Source organism: Lactuca serriola, chromosome 8 (genome assembly GCF_051521515.1).
Source record: "Lactuca serriola cultivar US96UC23 chromosome 8, Lser_US96UC23_V15, whole genome shotgun sequence".
NCBI classification, from domain to species: Eukaryota; Viridiplantae; Streptophyta; class Magnoliopsida; order Asterales; family Asteraceae; genus Lactuca; species Lactuca serriola.
The window spans coordinates 108,402,794-108,414,744 of NC_136415.1; the positions used below are offsets into that span (position 1 = coordinate 108,402,794).

The following is an 11,951-nucleotide window of genomic DNA, read 5'->3' on the forward strand; positions in this document are numbered from 1 at the left end:
TTTCATGTTTCACGATTGCGAAAATGCATTATGGACCAGGAGACAATGGTATCGTTGGGTGATATTCAGGTCGATGAGCGCCTGAACAATGTGGAGAAGCCTGTGACTATTTTGGAAAGGAAGAAGAAGATTCTGCAAAACAAGGAAATACCTTTAGTAAAGGTATGGTGGGAATATCAGAGGGGATCCGAGTGGACATAGGAGCCGGAGGCAGAGATGTGCGAGCATTACTCGACATTTTTTATTCCAGCGGACTTCGAGGGCGAAGTCTAGTTCAAGTGGGGGAGAGTTGTAACGCCCCGATTCTCAGGTATTGTTTAAATAAGATTTATTGTGTTAAGATCTACTCAACGAGTTGGTTGCCCTTCTCGTCGAGTAGCAGCGGGGCGGGATCGCGTGTTAACTGACCTACTCGACGTGTCCATATTGGGACTCAGCGAGTAGGAGCTGACAGATGAAACCCTAAATCCTGGGGTTTACATCTCTATTTAAAGGAGCCTCAGCCTCCTTTGGCCTCTTTGGAGTCTTTGAGAGCTCATTAAAACCCTAATTCGTGTGGTATTCCATTTTGGTGTGTCTTAAGCTTGGAAAGAAGGCATAGCTTCCGACTACTATCTTCCAACAAATTTTGCCAAATACGCACGAAGACTAATATATTAGGCCAATTAGAACAACTGGGTTTGTATTTTCTGTAAAAATTGAGGTGAGCTTATCGTTTTACACAATGATAACGGTAGTTGAAACACATCTCACATTTAAAACGTTTTTTTTTTAACAATTTATCATAAAGTTTAAACATATGCTTCCAACAACTTGATCTAAGATGTCCCCCCTCACATGTTTATAAGTATATCAACAATTTTAAAACAAAAATACCAAATTTAATGATAGAAATATTCCGAACATCCAAGAAAAAAACTCACAAAATAAACCCTTTAAAGTGTTCTGCAGCATACCCAAATATAGGCCTACTACGGTCTACTCCATCTTTTCTTTATAAAAAACCCAAACAACTTTTTTGAAAGAAAGGCAATGACTACAAAAAAAAAAATCATTTTTACATGAAAAGAATGCTGTCACTTCAATGCTTTTTTTTTTTTACAAATCCTTTTGATATCACGAGGGTTCCCTATAACGAATTGTAATTGATCTAGAATGAAAGACAAAAAAAAATCATCCAAATTAGCAAGTAAAATACCATAGAAAAACTCATAACAATTATGGAAAAATTGAATTCAACAACCCGAATGATGGATTTGGGGCTCAGAAGTTGGTTTCATACTTTAATTACTTTTTGGAGTAAATTACGTTCTTGTCCCGATTTGACTTTTTCAAATTTGGTCCCCAAAAAAATCTCATTCACAAATTTATCTTTAATCAAGATATTTTTCAAAAACAATTAGCTATACACTAAATAAAACATTTTAACTGGAATACAACATGAGAACCTCAAGCGAAAATGAAAATTACTAAAAAAATAAACTTTTGGGAACCAAAATTACAAAAATCACAAAAAATATAATTTACCCCAATTTTTATATTATAAAAATACAACAAATAATTTGATAAAAAATTAAAATATACCTATACAAGAATCATGAAAGAAGTACTTCAATGCAAGGACAATACACAAGGATAGCATTTAAAACCTTTGGCTCCAACCCCCTCCCCCCCTATCCCCAACCCTACCTACCCTACCCCTGCAAATGACAAGTTTGTCCATTTCTCATGGACCATTATCCATCACCATCAACCCAACCTCACTGTTCTGCCTCACCCATGTGTAATCACGTACGTTAACAGAAAATCGAAAAAAAAAATTAAAATTAAAATTAAAAAAAGGCAAATGTTTCATTGGGAATTGTGACTTGGCACCAGATATATTAACACCCTTCTGCCAAATGGAGCCCATTTTCACGGACCCATTTATTGCAGAAACCTTCATGGGTGCACCCACCCCCCTAAACCACCCCATGTTCAATGGCCCCTACCATCATAAATATAATTTCAATAAAGTACAACACATCTCCACATGGATACTATTCTTACTACTTACTACTATACTACTACTACTACAACCAGAGTTTCATTCAACAATTCCAAAAATCTCCCTACACCCCAAAGGCCAATATAGACATTTTACATAACATCGACTAGTTTTGCGTTTTACACTTTAATCGGTGTTTTGGGATATAACTTCACCAAATTTGAGAAACAGTTGCGCATCTGAGGTGCTCATGGATGAACAATTCACCAAATGTGGAGTCTTGAGGTTCGCGTATTCATCCATGTAGCTTGAAACTTTTGAAGACGGAAGCAATGTGGTGGGACCCACATGTGGGTCGGGTCGGGGTGTTGGGAGGATGCTCCCGAGGACCCGAACCACTTCATGCATCGTTGGTCTCTCCGAGGGTTGTCTTTTGGTGCACAAAAGCGCAAGTTGGAACACTTTCTTTGCTTCGCTTAAGTCTTTGCATGTTGCTGTTATTTCAGGGTCAACACTTTCCATCACAGCGTTGCTCGCTGTTTTTGATAGAATCTAATCCCCACAATTTGATCACGCAAAAGAAAAAAAAAAGAAACTATTATAATAAGATTTTATTACAATACATACATATAGTTATAGGAAAAGAATCAAAGAAGAAGATTTAATTACCAGATGATGGAGATTCGATTCATTATCAACAGCTTTCCTTCCAGTAAGCAATTCGAGAAGAACAATCCCATAACTATAAACATCAGATTTCTCAGTGAGACGAGAAGTACGCGCGTATTCAGGATCAATATACCCAATAGTCCCCATTATATAAGTCGATGTGAAGGTTTTTGAAGTGCATAAACTCTTAGCAATCCCAAAATCCGTAAGATGTGCTTCAAAATCCCTATCAAGTAGAATATTCGAAGATTTCACATCTCTATGAATTATACGAGGACTACAGTCATGGTGTAGATACGCAAGCCCTTGTGCTGCCCCAAGTGCTATCTGAATCCGAGTCTCCCAGTCCAACTTTTTCTTCTTCAACGGCCCTAAAAAACATCAAATTTACACTTAAAATAAGTTGATAAAATAAAAATAAAAATAAGTTGATAAAATAAAATAAAATAAAAACTTACCATGAAGGAGATCCCAAAGGCTACCATTTTCCATGTAGTCATAAAACAAAAGGTTTCCGGAAGGTGACAACGAGTAACCTTGTAGACTCACAAGGTTACGATGTTTTATGCTTCCAACAGTCTCGAGTTCGGTTTCAAATTCTTTCAAATACTGAGGGTAGTGAGTGTAAAGTTTCTTGATAGCAACCGGACGACAGTTTTTGAGAACACATTTGTAAACTGTGCTTGATGCACCATACCCGATTATATATTTTTCACTTAAGTTTTCAGTCATTCTCATGATGTCATCGTATACATGGAGCGCCATGTTCATGTGAAGTATCACGAGTTTTGGTGAAGAGTAGTGAACGGGTTTGTCATATGATCCCTCAATGAATGGTTTTGAGTTGTGGGGCCGACATACTGCTACGAGGATCATCAGAAGAAGAACTAATGCACCGAGCGCGATCCCAAGTATGGCCGCTTTGGAAATTGTCACTAAAGATTAAAAAATTTGGTAGTTTTAGTAGCTTGCTCTGACACCATATAAGATATATGTGGAATCCAGAGCACTGGATTTTTGCTTACCTCGTTGGGTGGAACGAGAAGCGTGACATGAAGAACTCATAGAGCTACTGCAAAGACCGGGGTTTGCAAGAAAACTGCATTCGGAGTTTAAGTTTTTGTAAGTTGATATTTATAATGTTAAAAATTGTAGAAGGGGGTTGATTAGGTGATTACATACCTATCGGGTGAAAACTTTGAGAAATTATTCCCGGTGGGAATATCTCCAGCCAGATTATTATACGATACGTTTCTGCATAAATAAACAGTTGATAATATAAATAGGTTCAAAATGACATGAATTATAGAAACATATGTCGATATATTATTATATGATTGGAACTTACAGAATTGAAAGACTAAGGCAATTCACCAATGAAATCAAACCTCCAGTTAAGTTGTTACTTTCTAACTTTCTGCAAAAGATTGATAAAAGAGACACATAAATACATAACAATTGTCAAAATTATCAATGAAAATGTATTTCATAGAATCGGTAAGTAACATACAGCATGAACAGATTCTGAAGTTGACCGAGTTCTTGAGGTAATATACCAGAGAGATGGTTATAAGAAATATCTCTACAAAAAAAAAAAAAAAACATGGTTTATGTTTTTAGAAAATTAGAAGAATTGAAAAGAAACTTGAAAAAGAATCGCGACGGCTTACATCTCCATGACACTTCTTAAATTACCAAACTCAGCGGGTATATACCCTGTTAACTCGTTCCGGCTCAGATTCCTATAGAAGAAAGAAAAATATTAGTGACAATGGAGAAGTGTCACAAAAGATTTTCAAAAAGCAAACTTACAGTTTTAGTAGATGTTCCAAGTCACCAAGAGGAGAAGGAATTGGACCACTGATCTTGTTATTTGAGAGGTCCCTATTCCAATAAAAACATACCAACAATTGTTACAGTTTAAAAATCCATAAAATGTTACAATTCGCGACGCTTTTGAACCACTTACAGTGTATCCAAGTTACCAATTCGCGACAGCTCGATTGGAATCGGACCAGTAATACCATTTGATGAAAGATTCCTAATTTAATCAAAAGCCAAGATTGTAATGTAAACAAATCTACATAGAACTACGGAGTATTAATGACAGACTTAGTTACAAACTTACAAGTAAGTCATGCTTTCAAGTCTCTGAAATTCAGCAGGGATTGTGCCTTTCAACTGGTTTCCATAGACATTGCTGCCAATTTGAAATGATTATTGGCGACAGATTCAAATTTAGTGGAAAAAAATGTCGCAACTAACAAATAACAAAACTTACAGACTATTGAGATTAGTGCAAGAGCTAAGATTATCAGGTATTCTTCCCTCGAGTTTATTGCCAGCAACATTCCTTCAATCATGTAACATATTTAAGAAAAACTCAAAAACCAAAACCATAATTAAGAATTAAGAGTTAAGTTGAGTTGCAAAGTTTATTACAGGTCAAATAAGTCGGTGAGCTTTCCAAGTTCTGGAGGAATATGACCAGTTAGCTGATTATCATTCAGTTCCCTGTATCACAAAGGTCAAATTAGTCTTTCGCATTATTTAAAATCTTTTTGTTGTTTGAACTACAATGCACAAGTGAAAAAGTCAAAGGGGAAGAGATTTGTATATTTCGTACAAGTAATGTAACTTTGACATGTTCCCGAGCTCTGGAGGAATGGATCCAGTCAACTTGTTGTTGTGGAGATACCTACAAAAAATAAAAATAAAAAACATAAATAGTTAAATATGTAAAATAATTCTTATTTCAATTCTTACAATTTCTCGGTATAAGTCAAATTTCCAAGGATTGGAGGAATTTGTCCGCTCAAATTATTGCAACTTAAATCCCTGTGACATCAATCAATTAAGAAATAATTTAAATTAGTATAAATTTTGGAATTGAAATGCCAGAAAAAAAAAAAAAAAAGTAAAATAATATTGCTTACAAAACCGCAAGAGCCTGCATGAGTCCAATCACAGACGGGATTTTCCCCGATAGTTGGTTTCCTTGTAGTGATCTGACATGCAAAGATTGTAGGATTAATATATGGTAAAATACATGAAATACCAATGTACTTTCATTTCTTTCTATTACAACATTCTACTATTAAAAGTATGTTGTTATTTCATACATTTAACAGGAATACAGAGTTAAAGCAATAGACTCACAATGTGGCAACTTGAAGGAAACCAATGTTAAATGGAATCTCTCCCGTCAATTGATTGTATGACAAATCCCTAAAAATTAATAAAAAAATTAATCAAAATAAAAAAATGGTGGATATTGGAGTAAATTTAATGGGGTCAAGGGAGATGATACATACAATACTTGGAAGCCAGTACAGTTGCCAATATTTGAAGGAATTGTGCCAGTTAAACTATTGTTCCTCACATCGCTGTGTATATGATATATAAATAAGTTAAATAATAAATAAATAAAAGAAGTATGAAAATTAAAAGAAAGAAAGAAATCAACTTACAAATACCACAGGCCGGTTAGTTGACAGATATCTGGAGAGAGATCTCCGACCAAATTGTTGCTTCTCAATCCTCTGAGTCAACGGAATAATAGAATTTGGTCAAAATATATTAAACAAGATTCTATAGATAATAGTATATATTAAGTCTTGGAAACTTACAAATACTGTAAAACTTCATTCCAGTATATAAGCCTTGGGATTTCCCCATTCAGCTGATTTTGTGCCAGATCCCTATATTAAACATCGATTTCATCAATATAAAATATGTTTTTTTTTTATTTTATTTAACTAAGATGAAAAGAAATGAAGGAAAGATTCTTACAAAATCTTCAAATTTGGAATCTGTGATAAAGTTGATGGGATTGGTCCGATTAATTGATTGTTTTTCAAGATTCTGTAATACCAAATGGGAATGATGGCGTTATCAAATGAAACGAACAACTTACAAACAAAAGCAAATAAATTTCTTGGAATTTACGAGCTAAACTTACAAGAGTTCAAGCTGCTTTAACTTAGATATCGAAAATGGTATGTCTCCAGTTAGCATATTGAACGATAAATCCCTGGTTAAAAAACAGTTTACTTAGAGTTTAATCAAAAGATAAAGTATCACATTATAAAGAAAAGTCACAAACTTACAAGTTCTTAAGGCTACTACAATCACCAATCTCATCTGGGATTTGGCCAGATAATCGATTTCCACGAAGATCGCTGTTCAAATACGATATCAAAACAGTTAAAAATACCATTTTTAACAAAAAAAAAAAGAGTAAATTCATTAAGTCAAAGGGGGATGAAAGATTGAAAATTTGAAAGGGAAGAAACATTACATGGAGAGTAAACCTTTGAGGTCTCCAATACTTGGTGACAATTCACCATCAAGATTCAAACCTGAAAGATTACTGAAAGCATTTCGAAAAAAAAAAAAAAAAAAGTCAAAATTTTGACCTAAAAGGCATAAGCTTTTTCTTGAAAAAATGGAAAAATTAAATAAGTTGGATGGGATAACGATAATACTCACAGCGCAACGACATTGAAGGTGACATTATCACAAGAAACACCTCGCCACATACAGTAGTCTGAAGAAGGTGCTGAATCAGTCCAGTCATAAAGCACATTATTCACATCTCTAAATGACTTTTTTATCTCCACCAATGTCCCCCCTTCAAGATTAAATTAATAAAAATGTATTACAACATAAGTCAAATGGAATATTATATTATAATGAAAACAAATTTTAAAACGGGTTTCTAAATCCATAGTTAAATATAGTTTAAAATCAAGAACATGAACCCGAAACGACATACCGTCATCGGAGTTAACGACGAGGAAGAAGCTTGAAGAAAACAGAAGAAACGACAGAAACCCCATCATTCTGAAAAACTCCATGAAACCAACCTCCGCCGTGCGCGGTGTCACCCCTGTAAATCTCCGGCGAACTCGACCAACATTCAGTGAGACAGATTGTTGAATAAAAACTTGTCACATGATTTGTAAGCAGGACATTTGAGTATCTTTCTTCTCCTCGATTGCAGTGTAATCATGTAGGATCTATTCTATGCATGATTCATGGTATCAAAGAGTGGGGGAAGGGAGGAATTATGGAGAAGATAAAGTCAAGAAATGAAATAGTACACACTACAGACTACAGAGTATAGTGCCAAAGGCTATAGCTGCAACTGTGTTATAAAACCCTGCACAATTTTACAGCTATTGTTTTCCCCTCCTCTTCTTAACTTTTACTCTCTCTCTCTCTCCGGCTGACAGCTTTTTCAGGATAAGAGATGAAAGGAGACCCATTTCTGAAATGCATCAAGTTTTAATTTTTTAATAATAAATTTTTTGAACTATTATCAATTTCAGAATAAAGACTATTTCCAGTTCTTCACCCTACATGTGGGTCAATCTGTAAAAAACAAAATTATATATATAGATTTATAAAATAAATTATACAAAACTAACATTTTTCTTGAAGTAGAGCAAAAGATTTTCCATTTATATATACATGGAGAGAAAGAAGAGTGGGGTTATATACAATTTAGTCCTATCATTAGTCTCTATCAAAGGTTTGGTTTTTCTAAGGTGTTTGCAGAAGGAGAGAGAAAGAAAGAGAGAGGCCTCTGTGCCTTTTGCAGACTCATCACTCACTTGTGGAGTGGGGTGGGGGTGGGTAGGGTGGGGTGGGGGTGGGTGGATGGGTAGGGGGTTGAAGGGGGTAAATGAATGATCTTTGTTTGGGTTTGATAATGACCAGGCTTTCTGAGAGACGATTGATGTGAGTAAATGAGTGATAAAAGAGTAGCAGAAGCAACAGTAAACACTTTATTTGGAGAAGAAGAAAACCATCCTTTTAACCTGTAAACATTTTATAGCTCCCATGTGACCTTCGATGTCGATAGATACAACAATTAAATGCATTGTTTGTTTTGTGAGATCATATCCTACCTCCTATCTTGATAATAAATCACTCGTATTCTAACTTATTTTATATAAAAAGTTGAGTTTCATTTTTTGTTTAGATGTTGATATGAAAGAACATAAAAAATTACAAGTTTCAAAAACTTAAAATGCTGTACAAAAATTTGAATATATTAACATAGTTGTAATTTGAAAATATTTAAAATATGTTTTTGGTTGACAGCATAGAAACAAAACTCGTTAGGAAAAACAGAGCATTTAGTTATGAAAATGAATGATTAAAATGGTATTTGGGGTTTCTTCGAAGGCTTTTAGTTAAAGAATTTTCCTCCCTCGCGGATCCATTCCTTCCGACCACCGTCTTTACCACATCATCCCGTGCCTTCTCGGGGAACATTTCAACATTCCGCCGTCAGCCACCGTCGTTGCAGCTTTCCATATTCCATCATCACTCATGAAATCGAGTCCCCATGTCAACTGTCGAGGCATCCCTCTCTTTTTTTTTCTTGAAAACCCTAGGTGTAGAGTAATGGCATGTTTATCTCTCCCATCTGTGTTAACTGCAAGTATCATCTAAAAAGCAAAGATAACATTCACCAATTCTTGGAAAACACCATTATAGAGATATTTTAAGGAATATTATTTGAAGGGAAAAAATTAGGCTACGATTTAATCAAAAATTAGGTATCACACCAAAAATAGGCCCAATGTTTGCAATGTTATGTAAAAACCTTTTTTATAATAAAATATTATTATTCGAAAATGTGTATGTTGTGAACTTGTGGGCCCGTATTTTCGGGTTACAAAATTTCATTTACAAATTTTTTATGTTTGATTTTGTGTATAATTCTTTTTGAAAAAAATGACACAAAACGACTATATCTATTTGGAACGGTATGTGCTGACATCGTTATATTATTTGATACAATTATGAGAAAAATGTATTTTCTCTTAACATGGGTTTTATCAAATCAATCTGACACTTTTGCATATGATATCTTTAAAATTTTCATATTTGATTAGAGGAAATGTGACTCGTTAAAAGACATGTTCGACAAAACTAAAGTTTATTGTGTCAAATGATGTTTTTTGTTTAAAACGAACAATTTTATCAAACGCTAGAAGCTTCTAACACTTCGTGTCAAACATGTACAGAGTGTATTTTTTATCTCAGTCTTCAACATTCACTGTTAAGTCATATTCGCCAATAAAATATGAAGTGATACGTGATGATGTTATAAAATAAGGTATTGTTGATAGAATTCATTCATGTTTTCATGGTATCCAAGAGCAATTGTTAGAATTAAGAATCCCATTATTGCCTTCATAAGCTGAGGAGTGTAGAAAGTTGTAGTTTTATAATATGCATATGTATATGATTTAAATGTATGAATATACACAAAAATTCTCAACTTAATGCAAAGAATCCAAAAGCACATAAGGCTAGTGCAACACTTAACGAGCGGGTTGAAACGATAAATATTATGTTCGAATTAACTGAAAGTTAAATATAATTGTTTGAAGTTCACAAAGACAGTACTCGGTTACACGTTAGGTGTAACGCCTATTTTTCGAATGTGTTATTTGATACTTGCAGGAAATTTAAGAAAGATGGTTTTTGGGAAAACCCAGTCCGTGACACAGGCTTGGATATATGTGGTGTGTGTCACGTCATAAGTCGCAACGTGACTAAGTGTAGGTCGCGTCGTGAAGTCGCAAAAAGGACCAAACCCTAATTTCGGGTCTTGAGCCTGATTTAAAGACTCTAACTCGGAGGATTTCTCTCATTTGCAGCTACTAACCTCCACAGACATTAACCTATGAAACCCCGGCCTCTCTCATCCCATTTTGGTATTGTTGGTGCACTTTGGTGAACCAAGAAGAAGAAACAAGAAGATTATGTGCACCAAAAGCTATATCAAGAGAGTATAAACATTCTTATCATCTCTTTATGCTTCGTAAGTCATCAAGTTCTTACCTCTAAGGATTTTACATGATATATCTAGGATTTTGAGCTTAGTGGTTCTCTTATGTCTTGATTACTTGGAGTTTAGATAACTCCATGTAAAAAGATGTAACGCCCGGAATCTAGAAAGTTCATTGTGGAATTATGCCAATTTCAAGTCAAACTCGACGAGTTGGAGGAGCCAACTCGGCGAGTTAAAGATGAAGAATCACGAGGATTTAATGGGTCTACTCGACGAGTTGGGGAGCCTCAACTCAGCGAGTAGAGGTTGTTTTGGTCGCGAGGTTAATGAGACAACTCGGCGAGTTGGGGGAGCCAACTCGACGAGTTGGGCGTTGTTTAGGAAACCTTAATTTCGGGATTTTGCACCATATTTAAACACCTTAAGTTCCAGGTGTTGGCCTCATTCCCAGCCTCCATAGCCCCTAACCTTAATCTCGAAACCCTAGAGCCTCCAAGGGTGTTGTGAGTCCATTGTGTGTATTTTGGTGTGTGTTCGAAGCTCAGTCAAGGAGGAGGAGCTTGGTGCAAGGTGGTGGTTGAAGAAGGAGCTCATAAATCTTGGTTCTCTGCTCCATTTCCAACATATTTTGGGTATAAAGTTCTAACCTCGCTTAATATTTGATTAGATCTCTTATTTGGATAAATTTCAAGCTTTTAACCATGGATGGGTGTTTGTTGGGGAAGTAGAAGTCCCATGTGTTTGTTCTTTCAGATCTATGATCTTCATGAGTTATTTTGGCATAAAGGTGCCAACTTTATGATCTTAAGGGCTTCATGCATCTATTAAGCTATTCTTTTAGTCTCTTATGAGCTTTTAAGCCTTTCCTAACCATGCATGAGTGTAAAGTCGGAAGCTTTATGTGACCATGCAGTCTTGAAAGACCATATCTATAGTTTGGGGCTTTGTCTTGGTGGTTAAGTGATTATTAATTGAGCCCTTAACCTTTTAAGCCTATGATTTGGGTTTTGAGCCCACTAGGTTGGTCCCTAGGGGTAAATTTGGAAACTTTGTCCCTCTAGACGCTATTTCAGTTAAGATCTGAGTGGAAAAGCTGTTAGTTTTGATTAAGTCGACTTAATGGGTTAAGATGTTTGGAACCTAATGAACTCGGCGAGTTTTTAGGTGAACTCGACGAGTTGGATCGGTTCTTCTCGATTTTTGTAGTCTGATGAAGGGAACTCGACGAGTTGAAGGGCAACTCCGCAAGGTGGGTCAACCTGGACCGTTGACTTTGACTTTTGACTTATCTCTTTGACCTAGTTTGTCCCAAGGGGTGTTTATGATAATCTGAATTGTATTCAAGGAAATATGGGCCTAGGATAAGGCCCATATGGGATTTGGCCCAATTTGGAAAATTGGGCCATTAGTGGGCTTTTATGGATTTTATGGTTTTGGATCTTGTTGGATTTAGGCTTGGGCCTTAGTTATGAATCTTGT

The 11,951-nt window shown here is 35.5% G+C and overlaps 1 protein-coding gene across 2 annotated transcripts; it reads right to left on the minus strand.

Moving 5' to 3' along the window:
* Positions 1-1,809: 1,809 nt before the first annotated feature.
* On the minus strand, positions 1,810-8,217 carry LOC145070659 (Leucine-rich receptor-like protein kinase family protein). 2 transcript variants are annotated; one of them, XM_079017613.1, is made up of 27 exons: positions 8,089-8,217; positions 7,434-7,928; positions 7,148-7,289; positions 6,957-7,028; positions 6,766-6,837; positions 6,618-6,689; positions 6,449-6,520; positions 6,286-6,357; positions 6,127-6,198; positions 5,971-6,042; positions 5,816-5,884; positions 5,593-5,664; positions 5,423-5,494; positions 5,283-5,354; positions 5,099-5,170; positions 4,938-5,009; positions 4,785-4,856; positions 4,626-4,697; positions 4,469-4,540; positions 4,327-4,398; positions 4,167-4,238; positions 4,005-4,073; positions 3,839-3,910; positions 3,682-3,755; positions 3,115-3,591; positions 2,657-3,027; positions 1,810-2,539 (listed from the first exon to the last, which is right to left on the minus strand). In XM_079017613.1, exons 2-27 carry the CDS (start codon positions 7,513-7,515, stop codon positions 2,174-2,176), a joined length of 2,946 nt encoding a protein of 981 aa, XP_078873739.1. In that variant the 5' UTR covers positions 7,516-7,928; positions 8,089-8,217; the 3' UTR covers positions 1,810-2,173. The 2 variants fall into 2 exon arrangements, with proteins under 2 accessions (XP_078873739.1, XP_078873738.1); XM_079017612.1 differs by lacking the exon at positions 8,089-8,217 and having other exon boundaries at positions 7,434-8,025.
* Positions 8,218-11,951: the final 3,734 nt, after the last annotated feature.